The sequence below is a fragment of the Nansenia antarctica genome, assembly GCF_963989245.1.
Source record: "Nansenia antarctica genome assembly, chromosome: 9".
Lineage (NCBI taxonomy): Eukaryota > Metazoa > Chordata > Actinopteri > Argentiniformes > Microstomatidae > Nansenia > Nansenia antarctica.
Window position 1 is genome coordinate 24,908,865 of NC_137679.1, and position 12,751 is coordinate 24,921,615.

Here is a 12,751-nt window from a genome sequence, read left to right on the forward strand (position 1 = left end):
GATAAGATGACACATATCACCAACCTGGCCCACCACCAACTGAATACATCAGCCATGAAAATCTTAGCAGCAGGCATTTACAGAGAATCATCATAGCTTACTTATAAAACATTTGAGTACAAAAATTATATAAAATGCTCTGAAGCCAGCTCATCATAATCATTGTAACATCACAAATGAATAACTTGTTCAGAGACAATATTGTCTAATTATTTAATTAAGCGCCTGCTCCAGTTTGCACCTCAGAGATGATGGCACCGTGATGGTTACAAACAAGATGGCGAAGACACTTATGGTAATGAGTCTGTTCAGCTGTCCATCAGCAAATAATGCAAGTAGAGTTGCCAAGGGCTGACAACCATCCACTTGACAAAAAGACCAGCATCAGATTCCCCCCGCCCCCCTTTTTTTTGCAGCTTTGAGAAGCATGATGAGATGACGATGGGACATCATGGTATCCCGACATCCTGAGGGGTGGATGGGCTCCAGCCCTCTGGGCATCTCTACTGCAGAGGGTCTCTCTGGGTTGGTTCAGTGTGGGAGGAGGGTGTCTCTGTCTCCAGCCCCACTCTCATCAGTGACTCTCTGTACTTCCTGGTCCCTAAACTCACTATGTCCTTAATCTCCTCTGCCAGGTCTGTCCTGCCACTCTCCACCATGGCCTCCAACAGCCTGGGCACGGCCCCCGGTCCTGCACCCTCCTGGCACCTGGCCCAGTGAAACAGCATGTCCAGCACCAGAGCTCCCAGATTGTCTCTGGGGAGAGAGGACAGGACACAGGGGGGGATGTCAGTGGTTGTGAAAGTGAGAGAATCACAAAATGGCACGTTCAGATTAATATGCATCATCAGGTGTCTGAGATTAATTCAAATCCATCCGTTTTATAGAGCAAGCACGCCTACATCGGGCATGTGCTTCAGTGCATACAAATATTTCACTGCAGAATCAGCAGCACTATTCTTTTGCATGAAACTGCCCACAGAACATCTGTCATGACATGTAATCTTTTTTCGACCCTCCACCTCATGTATAGGCTCATGAATAGATCAAGCGTGAGTTGTTGAGAGGAGGAGTGCGACAGCTGAAAATCAGTCTGTGTGTGTAATCTCCTGCAGTGTCCCAGATGGCTTAGTGACGGCTGAAAGAAGAGAGATTAAACAAAAATTTAAATTCCAAACCAGCTCTCTCGCTCTCTCTATGTGCCCACGCATTGAGTGCACCAGCACCACACTCACCCATAAATACACCCTGACACAGAAACAGATTCAATTTGCATCTCTTCCATGTTGGTTCAACTATCTCCTCTTTGAACATCAAATCCTGATGCGTTCGATAGCTAAAAGGAAATAACCATGATCAAGTTCATCATAGGGTTGCACATGCAGATTCCATAAAGTAGTTGTTTGAAATGTTTAACTCATTAATTGACCCATCTGAATAGCACATATGGCAATTTTCAGGATGGTAATCATATTTAAGTGAACATGACCCAGTTCATCATGCCCACCTGTACTTGTACTGGATCCGGTCCAGTTCCTGGTAGCTTATGCCCAGATTGATGCCAATGGAGCGCCAGTCATGTCCAATCTGCAGGGAGACAGCCAGGAGGTTGGTCTCTGTCAGGTAGCCACTCTCAGGGTCCCCCAGATTCAGAGGTAGACACTGGGGTTCCTCCAAAACACCCGTCTCTGAGTCTAGACCCTGTGAGTAACAGAATGCGGATGGAGGAGGAGTGAAATGGTGGGAAGGTCTCATATTTACACTGATAAACTGACACAGATGGAGAAATGACTGACACAAATGGACAAAAATTATTGCCAGAGACTGGGGTACCCTCGAACATCTGATGGTCGGGGTTATGTTATCCTCCTTCATTTCAAAACGACCATGGGAGCATGCGGACAGACTACTCTATGTTTGTGGTGACACTATGATATGTATTAGTCACTCTAGTCACACTCCTCTTTGTTGGTTCTGATATAGGCTTGCAGCTGTTTAAAATGACTTTACTTTTTTGATCCCACATGGCAGCAAAATACATGACTGAAATACATCGACATTAACAATAATAACATGGCTAATACAGATGGATAAAATGACATATGATACTACAGAAACAAATAAGATTCACAAATTATGTCTGGCACTAGTTCTCTGGTCTCTTACAGGAAGTCTTAGAGGTAACGTGGCCAACCATTGGCTGTCATGTCCCTTCCTCTTTTTTGACACTTCTTCTGGCAGGTCACCAGGAACCTCTCCTCGATAAAAGGACACCTGTCGCAGAGAGATATTAACAGTCCTCCTTCAGTCACTCACAGATTCCAATTTTAAGATTTGAAAAGCCAGTAGAGATAAGGGTTCTTTATAGTCTGGTATTCAAATGTTTTCTGGTCATTTGCCATTTCTTCATATGCCATCAATGCCATCTGAATCTAACACACTAATTAACATCCTATGCCCCTTCAGTTGTCCCAAATGTCTCTTACCTGTCCCCTCACTGGCCCCTCCTGCCCCCGAGTGGGGCACACATACACCTCTTTAAGATTCTTCAAGCTTGAGTAGAAAACAAAAGAAAGTCTCCCCTCGACACAGTCTGGTCTGTCTGGAAGAGAGAAAAAGACAGATATTTTAAAAATAAATTCTCAGCATCCACTCTTAATTAAAAAAATATCTTTTTAGAATTTGAGTGGCTCAAACCTGTTGTTACATCTGTATTGGGACACAGTTACATCACAGTAATTAGTACCATATAAAACATGTTTAGAAAAGTCAAGAAAGATCATTTAGGTAGTAAAATAATAAGTGGGTTTAAGGGAAAGGTTTTAGGGGGGATTTCAGACCTGCATTGACATCCAAGCCCCTCTCAAAGCCAGCAAAGAACTGTTCCCCCTCGAGCAGATCACACAGGTCGGAGGGCTGGGGGCCATCGTACTGCTCTGCCAGAGACTGCACTCTGCTGTCCACCTGAGGAAACACACTCACAGTCACCTTCCTCAATCTTACATGCTGCCATTCACTGTGTCATGGACTCAATTTGATTGACATACAGCAAAGACGTATTTGATCCCAGAGCCCAGTATTTAAAAACTTTAAATCTAGGTCAGAATGATTCTTTTTTGCTACCCAGGATCAGATCTATTTGGTCGATTTTAAGTAGTATCGGGGAAATCAGACAACTCAAGGTAGCAATCTGATTCAGATTAAATGTTTTGAAATACTGGGCCCTGAGGATAGCACATCAAAGCATTATTGAAAATATATTTCCAATGTGGTCCTTGCTGGTGAAACAAATAACATCTTATGACGTACAGCAACAGACAAGACAAATACAACAATTATACACAATGAAATGATTATTCACAGTCACGTTTTGTTCACATACAGTAGTCAAAAAGTATTGTGCATTGACTGAATGTCAACAGTCAATGCACATTCTAACACTGGCCCAGTTCTTAAGCAAAAACTGTGTAAAATTCTAGGCACACACAAATATTCATACTAAGAAGAGAATGTGAGCGAGACTAAGGCCCAAACCCGATTCCCTTTTTTCTACCCCTATGGCTCGTTTTCGAGTGCCACTCGATTTTGAGCCAAGGCCTCGGAACAGAGCCACAAGCCATAGTGGTTGAAATCTTTCCCTATGAAATGGGACCCTGACACGTTATCAGTAGTATCATAGGAAAGCATTGACACTCGCGATTCATTCACAAATTAGGTTTTACGCTATCAATCGATCAAACAAGTCATCAAATAAAAAAGAACAATGCTTCATTATCAGACCATGACAGAATAACGGCGCTCTAACCTGTATGAAACCTGTGCTCCTATCCTGCCAGTCTGCACTGATATAGAACAACAGTGCAACAACTTCGCGGCTCAACTTTAGTTACATTTACGGCGTCATATGCCATCAACGGGAAACATGGAAAAATGCATGACTTACAGGGATAGATTTATTTTTATGGCGTTCAGAAATCCGATGTGACAGGAAAGCTGAAGAAAAGATATGGGGAGAGATAGTGAAGGCCTTAGCTAAGACGTAAAGATAGTGCAAGAAACATAGTACTAAGAGATTAATTTGATTATGCATTAGAATTATTAGTTAGATAAGTATAGGGGGTAAACTGGGATAAACTTTAGACGGTTTAAAAAAAAAAAGTGGGGCTTTGGGATGTTAGGATGTGTTGTGATGTTTGTCAAGGTGTGATGTGTTGTGATGTTTGTCAAGTTGTGATGTGTTATGATGTATATCAAGGTGTGAGGTGTGGTGATGTATGTCAAGTTGTGATGTGTTGTGATGTATGTCAAGTTGTGATGTGTTGTGATGTATGTCAAGTTGTGATGTGTGGTGATGTATGTCAAGTTGTGATGTGTTGTGATGTATGTCAAGCTGTGATGTGTGGTGATGTATGTCAAGTTGTGATGTGTTGTGAGGTATGTCAAGCTGTGATGCGTTGTGATGTATGTCAATTTGAGATGTGTTGTGATGTTTGTCAAGTTGTGATGTATTGTGATGTTTGTCAAGTAATGTGTGTATAATGTTTTGTGTAAAAAGAAAATGGAAAATAAAATCTTACAAAAAAAAAGGAAAGCTGAAGAAACAACCGCTGTTCACTGCATTAGTCAACTTCCTTGATGAGCAGGGCTCTACGCTAACCTTTTTCACTAGGAGCACATGTGCTCCTAAATGAAAAATGTTAGGGGCACACAAAGAAATTTAGGAGCACAGTGAAAAATGTAATTATAACACATTTTTATTAGTGATTTTGCAATTTTTGCACCAAAATCACACATTGGTCCATGCCTACAGCCCTACTAGACGCAGAGTTGATGGCATTGTATTATGGTAACTAGCTGTGTCAAGTTCTCCTGGTCAGCAGCATGTTCATTCATTCATCCATGTCATGCCTGTCAGCTAGTAGCTAGCAGCCCAGCCAGGCTTTAGGGCTAGGTCTGTCAGCTAGCAGCCCAGCCAGGCCATGCAGAGGTCTGTCTCCATGCTGCCCACCTCCCTGCTGCTGGGTCAGGCTACATCAGTCACACACGGTGGCCAGACAACTCCACATCTAGGGGTATTAAACTACCCCACATCCAGATGACCAGTCCCCAGCCCCATGCTGCCCGGGGTGGTGACATGTGGAGGTGGCCAGCCCAGCACGGTGCCTCTGCGGCGGCTAGCTGTTAGCACACCACCATCCCCAGGGGTCCCACCTCTCTGCCACACTCAAGTACAACATGTTGCATTTTCATGCCATTAGGCAACTTGCTTCCTAGGGTTTCCTAGGATTAGAGATGCATTTGGACTTCTGGAGTACCTCCACTACTTTCAATCTGAAGGTCTGAGAGCTTTCTACTTTCTACCCTGGGTAGTTAACCCTGTTTGTAACCTTGGGTTCAAATCTGGAGTGTGTGGGACCAAATCTGTAGATGTGGTGAGCTAATGAAGCTAATGAAGCTTGAGATGAGAAAAGGGCGCTTGTCTCTTTAAGGCCCAGGAGGGAGTTAGCGATTAGCGATGTTAGCTTAGCGCCAGTTTAACAGAAGTAACTTCACTTTTAACATGACTTCCCGTGGTCGTAGCGGGCTGGCTGACGGCTTAAAATGTGGCCACACGGTTCGCGCAGATTTATTTTTAGAATAAAAAAAATAAAAAAATAATAAATAAATAAATCGGTACTCGCAGTTGTTTTGGAATAAGTGCCGCTATACAGCTATATCGTCATATACTATCAAGGGGAGAAATGTTACATGCAACTAGGTCAAAACGCGTGACAACCATCAGCCTAATTAGATAGATATCTTTACATTAAATATGTCTACCATCATCCGCAGTCAAATGCTACAGGTAATAATTTATTTCTAAATAAACAGGATTGTACATCTCGGAAATGTGAATCACGCTCCGATGGCATGGTGTATTTCTATGGGGAGGCTGTATCTGATGCTTCCATTGGACTGGGACGCCGGGCGCCCATACAATCTTGCCCTGGGTGTCACCCTGTGACGAACGCGCAGATATGAGTGCTCCGGTGTCTTGCTTTGGTAGTCTAATGGAAGTGCCCAGGTAATAGTTTTGCTATTATTATCTTCTACTGCTGAGCACCAAAACCCTTGGATCTTAAACTTGGCTGAAGCGCGCTGGAACAGTGGAACGGTGGAACGGTGTATTTCTATGTTAAGGGTTAGTAAGTCATCTATGTAATGCACATCGGCATAATAGCGATTTCTTTTTTTTCTTCTGCTCCAGTGTTTCCTCTATATGCATTTATTCGTGGCGGGCCGCCACGAATACATTTTCTCCGCCACTAATTGATTCAGTCCACTTTATGACCGGAGAACCGAACAAATCAGATTGAAGCTAGTTCAGGCCGCTTTCAGACCTACATTTCGTTCCGATTTAGGATGTAGTAAGTTACAATATGTTACAATGTTGCAATTAACCTCGTCGGCGACGCGCTTGCAAAACAGTTTTGTGATTGGTCCGAATTTAGCGGGACATTTGAATTTCTGGAAATCCCTTCCCTCTCTCTTCGCCCGTCCCTTTAATCCCGTATGCGTATCCTAATCGAAAATGCAACATCATCAGCGACGACTGTGGGTTCTTGCATTTACTGCTGTTCTCTGGTTCATGTTCTTATACCAGTGTTCACTATAGAGTATTTTAAATGAACATTCGTAATGTAGTCTAGTCTCTGATGTTCATGGTCAACTAAATCAGGCTATTTTGTGAAACAAATAATGTTCCCGAGCAGCCTCGCATCTAACGCTAGCTTCGAACTATTCATAGCATAAACGTTGGTAAATGTCACAAACGACACAGTATTGGCAGGGGGAAAGAAGGGGAGTCGAATTTTTATTGACAACGGATTTACATGCTGGAAAAACATGCAGCTAAAATTCAGGGAACATTTGGACAATAAGAGACACAACGGAGCTGTGGTCGCGTGGTCTAATTACAGGGCAATATGCGCGGGGCAAAAATAATCTATTGCCTCTCAAATCACCACGAACAGAACGGCGGAGGTACGGGTAAACAGGGCACATATTTTTTTTTTTATGTTGCCACCCTCTAGTTTTCGGTGAAATTACGTCTTTGTGCGTGTTTCATGCGCGTGCACGCGGAAAAAAATACGCGCGCGCTCTGGGCGCGAAAAAGGAACACTCCGCCACCAATGTGAAAAATCCTGGAGGAAACACTGTGCTCGTTATAAAGAAAAGTTCTATAATGCATTGAAATTACATTAAACTAAGATAATAAGATGGTTATCATAATTTTTCAAATCTTTATTAATAAGTAATTACACAGAAAGTAAATGACATTTCCGCATTGAATATAGCGACATAACATTTCTGTAGATGATTCGCAATGCATCCTGGAATCAAGCCATATGGCTTCGAAGCTAGTCTGGTCCTGAAATCGCTCCAAACGAAGCTGTGGATAGCCCTCCCCCTTACCCCTAGCCCTCATATGAAATATTAATTGGGACACCCCTACCCTAAACGTGAACGCGCAAAACGAAGCCATAGGGGTGAAAACTAAGCCGTAGGGGTGAATTGTCCTAAGCTCCTTATCTTGGTATGTGAACAGTGTGAACTTGGTATGTGAAGTGTCAAGGCTGAGTATAAACCAACCTTGTTTGTCGGCAGACACTGTAGAAGAACTTGTTTGGGGTCAGTCTTCCTCTGCAGGACCAGGAACTGGACCCGGAACTGCTTCAGTTTCTGATAGACCCTCCTGACTGCCCCAGTGACGCAGCGCTGAGTGGTGTACCACAGCCAGTACCTCATGATCATGAGTCACAGGGGAACAACATGAAGAATGTCAGCCTCCGGATTGAGAACAGAGCTGCTGTACCTTTAAAAGGATGTGTGCACTAATTGTATAGTGTTGTATAACAGATCCCTCACCAGGAGAAATGTGTGATGTAGAAAATGGCGTACACATGGGTGACATAGAGAGACACCTGTGATGTGATGTTGGTCCAGGTGTGGGCGCTGGGGTCTCCGTGTAGTAGGTGTAGACAGGACAGGTCCACCGTGTGGCCTGCAAGAAGAGCAGCTGCATCGGCAATGTGCTAACGCATCCCACAGTAAAGTTGAATAACACGCGTTACGATGTGAATCCAGTACCTGTGAGACCTGACGGCAGAGGGACCTGCACCCTGATTGGCTGAAGGAAGTCTGTGTTGGGAGTCTGTGAGAGACATAGCAGGGGGCTGACACTGGCCTGAGGGTCTCCACACAGCTCCTGGACCTCTGACACTGACACATGCAACACCTACACACACCACATGTGAGAATGAAGTGAAACTTCATACCCATTGTAGAAAGGGTAGTGTATAAATGTCCTTAAACTTGACCATGTCTTATACTGACCATGTCTTGTACTGACCATGTATACTGACCATGTCTTATACCTGACCATGTCTTATACCTGACCATGTCTTATACCTGACCATGTCTTATACCGGACCATGTCTTATACTGACCATGTCTTATACTTGTATGCATGCGGTGGGATGTACCTGTAGAGTGATGGTACGGGTCTGCAGAGTGGAATCTGGGGGAAAGTGGAGTTTTATTCCTGGGTCAGTGCGAGACACCAACAGCGCCCCGTCTGGTGTAACGGAGCAGCTGTCCCTCACTGGACGTGACACAGCCACAAACCAGGAGAACTGGTTCACAGAACAGCAGGCCAGCTATGAAGACAAACAAACACAGGACATATTGGTTAATGACACATGAAGACTTGTCCTCATGATCATTTGTTCATAATAGTAATTAACTGTCTCCTACTCTTGGAATGCTACATTCTACTACAAGGAGAGGGAGGTGTATCTGTGAGGTACCCTGGCTGGGCGTCCTCCAGGTTGGCTGCTGTGCTTCTGACTTCCCCTCCTGGTGAGGGTGGGTAGAGCGCTCCATAACTGTCCGTCAAATCTACGTACCACCACCTCCCCCCTTTTAGCTCGATGGTATGGCACACACACCTCCACTGGCTGAAAGCAGAAGAGACCAATTCAATAAGAGTCAATAAAAAAAGGTGAGAAATACATAACACACATTTTTAAAACATGAAATCTATGAACCACTCTCATTTTACCTTTAAGAATGTAATGCCGTGTGGGAGGAGTTCCAGTGGGCGACTCAACAAAAAGTCATGTTCTTCTAGCAACACCCACTTCCTGTCTGGCCTCTTCTCAGCCCAAGTCAGTCTAGTGGAGGTCACCAGACACCCTGGGGGGAACAGCAGCTCTGCCCCGCCTGGGACGAACACGTGACACCCAGCAGAAGACACTGAAAAACTGAGGAGGAAAGAGAGGGCAAACAGGCAAACATGACGCACGCACGCACGCACGCCATTATCAATCAGGAGGGAAATATGCTGAAAACTAGGGATGGTACAGAATAATCGATTATTCAAATAACCGTTTCCAAGGTGAAATTCGATTTTTAACATTAGGACCGTTAACATTCCTTTCCATTCAAATAAACGGACAGAACTAATTTCGGTTCTGTAGCACAATTTGTTGTTGTTTGCATTAACCATGCACAGAAAAACAATAAACACAATCATAATATTAATATAGTTCAGTAATTATTATTATTACTATTAAGTGTGGAACGGGACGGGAGTCTGACCTCATTCAACTTGTGTTTATAGTTGGGCTACTTGTTTTTAGCCTAGTCTAGCCTTTTGAGGGCTACGTTGCTAGTGGAGGAATACGCGTGTTTTGTTGGTCTCTTTGTAAAAATGGCAGTATTTACATCTCATGGCTCTATGGTAGATCACATGCTGAAAGTGCAAAAAATTGTGAAATAGCGATGGGATCTAACGCTGGCGGGCAGTGTTCCTCAGGTTTTGATGTGAATAAAAACATTTAATTACTCCCTGTTTTCCGAGTCTGAGGCTGAACAGCTATAGTACAAAATGCGTGCATCGCCCTAATGCAAACGTCGGTATTAGCGCATGTCTTTTGTTCTGCCTTATTGTTATGTTATCCTAATTTAAATATTCAGAAGGAGAAATTCATGAGGATTAATACCAGAATCAATTAAATTTTTCACTGTTAAAGGTGTTTTTTGGTGTTAAGATATTAAGTGATTTCTTGCCTAGAATGTCGGCACAGACCGAATAATCCATTATTCGTTCATAGTACCCACCGATTATTCGAATATGAAAACATGTAGTTATGCACATCCCTACTGAAAACGGCTCTACTGATGTCTTCATTGCAGGTATTCTTAATGAGTAAGTTAAATGAGATGAAATGTAGCGAATGTCTACAAATGCTAAACGTAATAGTACTGTACCTATGTTGATTCAGTCCAAGATGCAACTCTGGAATGCTTATTTCCAACTGGTCTGAGAGGAGAAAGATTCATTTTACAGAGGGAAAACAGCAAATGATTATACAATAATGTCATGACAAAAGAAATAATCAAGATTCAAGGCTCATCCACATAGCCAAAGGCCAGCTTACCAGGTGCAGGTGGGAGTGGGGGAGGGGTTGGGGGCCGACCCAGGGGGTTGTTACGGACATCCATTTTCAGCAGAGGCAGATTGTTCAGACAGTCAGGGAGAACACGAAGGTCATTGCTGTGGATGGCCAGCTCCCTGAGTGAGGACAGAAAGCCTGAGAGACGAGATGAGGAGAGATAGAGAGAGACGGAAAGGGTCAGAGTACTGCATGTACTTTCTTGTTTTTTGTGTGTCACATTCATTTCTTTGCAAGATATCAATGACACAGCTATTACACAGTATGTGACGAATTCAGGGGAGGCTGGCGGAGGCAGAAATCAGAGGACGGGCTCAATGGAACGGAATGAGGAATGGTACACACGTGTTTGATAGGATTCCTTATTCCATTATCCTTATTCCATGCATTAGAATTTCTGCCTCCACTGGACGAATCCCATCTCAATGATGTGCCTATTCTGTCATGGTGTCTGCACAATATATTTTTCATTGTCCAGTTTCCTTTCTCTACTCGCCCTCCACTCACCCATGGTCACTGGCAGCTGCCGTAGCTTGTTTTGCGACAACTCCAGTCTAACCAGCTCCTCCAGAGCACCAATCTCCTGTGGCAGGCTCTCTATGAGGTTGTGTGAGAGGTCCAGTGTCTGGAGGGCTTTAAGCAGACCCACACTCGGGGGGAGGGAGACCAGCTGGTTTCCCAGGAGAGAGAGGTAGTTGAGGGAGGACAGTTGGCCCAATTCAGGAGGCAGAGCTGAGAGGTGATTGTGACAGAGCAGCAAGGTGGCTAGGACGGGTAGGGTCAACAGGCAGGGGGGAAGAAAGGAGAGGTTGTTGAAGGAGAGGTCCAGGTGGACGAGGAGAGAGAGAGAGGAGAAAGAACTGGGAAGAGAAGTCAGGAGGCCAGGGAAGGGGTTGCCATGGGAGTCATGATGACAGTGTCCTTGTTGGAGTCAAAATATGAGCAGGCACGGCGTGGATGAAAATGGAAGCAAGAAAGGAGGACAAATGAATGTCATGGAGGGAGAGAGACACAAGGATTAACATGTATCAATTACACAGCATTAGTTGCAGTATTTAGTCATTAATGCACAGTTGCACACTGAGTGTTAAAAAAACGACCACACATTCAATCAATTCTATTCATCAATTCTGCATAAAAGCATATTATACAATGTCACTGTAACAACACTGTACATTAGTGTGTGGCTCAGTACCTCGAACAGCCAGCGAGCGCAGGTGAGTGAGGTGGGGTAGGACATCCAGTGCTCCCTCCAGCCCGGCCCTGTCCTCAGAGCCCAGTCTGAGGTACTGCAGCCCCCTTAGCTGACCTGGGATGGACCCCCACAGTATCTGCAGTACAGCTGACCCACCGTAATACAGATCCAGGGTCAGTCTAGTATCTGCCAGCACAGCAGAGAGCTCCACAGAGGGTGGTAGAGGGGGTGTAAGAGAGGGGACTGGTGAGGAAGAAGGGGACGACGACAACGACAATGAGAGAGAAGGAGGGATGGTGGGAGAGAGGGAGGAAGGGTTTGAAATTGAGGGAGCCCATGTGTCAATGAGACTAACTGATGGAGAGAGAGAACGATGAAGAGTGGTCGGCGCCTTGTCTCTGTCCTGCTCTGTGTCTTCATTCTTCACTGCTGACAGATTAGAAGTTTCTCCTTCAGTTTGCTGCTCTCCACAAGACAATTCCTCCCCTAGATGATGGACCATCATGTTTTTGAAGCGGTCAGTTTCTTTGTTGACACACCTTGTTACACAAGGATGTGCCATCCCAATTGCTCCATCTTCCTGTCCTGTCCCTCCATCACCTGCTTGATTTTCATCCTCTTTCTCTAGCCTTCTTTCCCTCTTCCTCTCCATTTCCCACCCACTGTTATTTCAGGAGAGTCCCCAAGGGACTATCTTTATCATGAGGATGTCAAAGTTAAATCCCAACACCTTTTCTCCTTCCTTCTGTCCGTCTCTGTATTGTCATGGCTTTGTTTCTGTCACTTCTCAAGTTGTCTGCACTGGGGGCATGATGAGACATGAATCATCCTGGGACGATGACAGGCAGATAGAAGGATATCTTTCACCTTCCACCTAGTGTGAAAATATGCACAATCACACACACACACACACACACACACACACACACACACGCACACACGCACACACGCACGCACGCACGCACGCGCACGCACACACACACACACACACACACACACACACACACACAAACGTAACTGATTCGACAGCTACAACATGTGGAAACAAGATTACTAA

General features: G+C 44.5%; 1 protein-coding gene across 1 annotated transcript; it reads right to left on the reverse strand.

Moving 5' to 3' along the window:
• Positions 1 to 445: 445 nt before the first annotated feature.
• pidd1 (p53-induced death domain protein 1) lies at positions 446 to 12,346 on the reverse strand (the record flags this gene model as incomplete). The annotated part of the gene is made up of 15 exons (XM_080539645.1): positions 446 to 756; positions 1,508 to 1,701; positions 2,167 to 2,274; positions 2,487 to 2,602; positions 2,841 to 2,964; positions 7,633 to 7,783; positions 7,909 to 8,044; positions 8,131 to 8,278; positions 8,526 to 8,699; positions 8,850 to 8,999; positions 9,104 to 9,305; positions 10,315 to 10,366; positions 10,485 to 10,637; positions 11,007 to 11,420; positions 11,695 to 12,346. 15 exons carry the CDS (start codon positions 12,344 to 12,346, stop codon positions 504 to 506), a joined length of 3,027 nt encoding a protein of 1,008 aa, XP_080395771.1. The 3' UTR covers positions 446 to 503.
• Between the last annotated feature and the right edge of the window lie 405 nt (positions 12,347 to 12,751).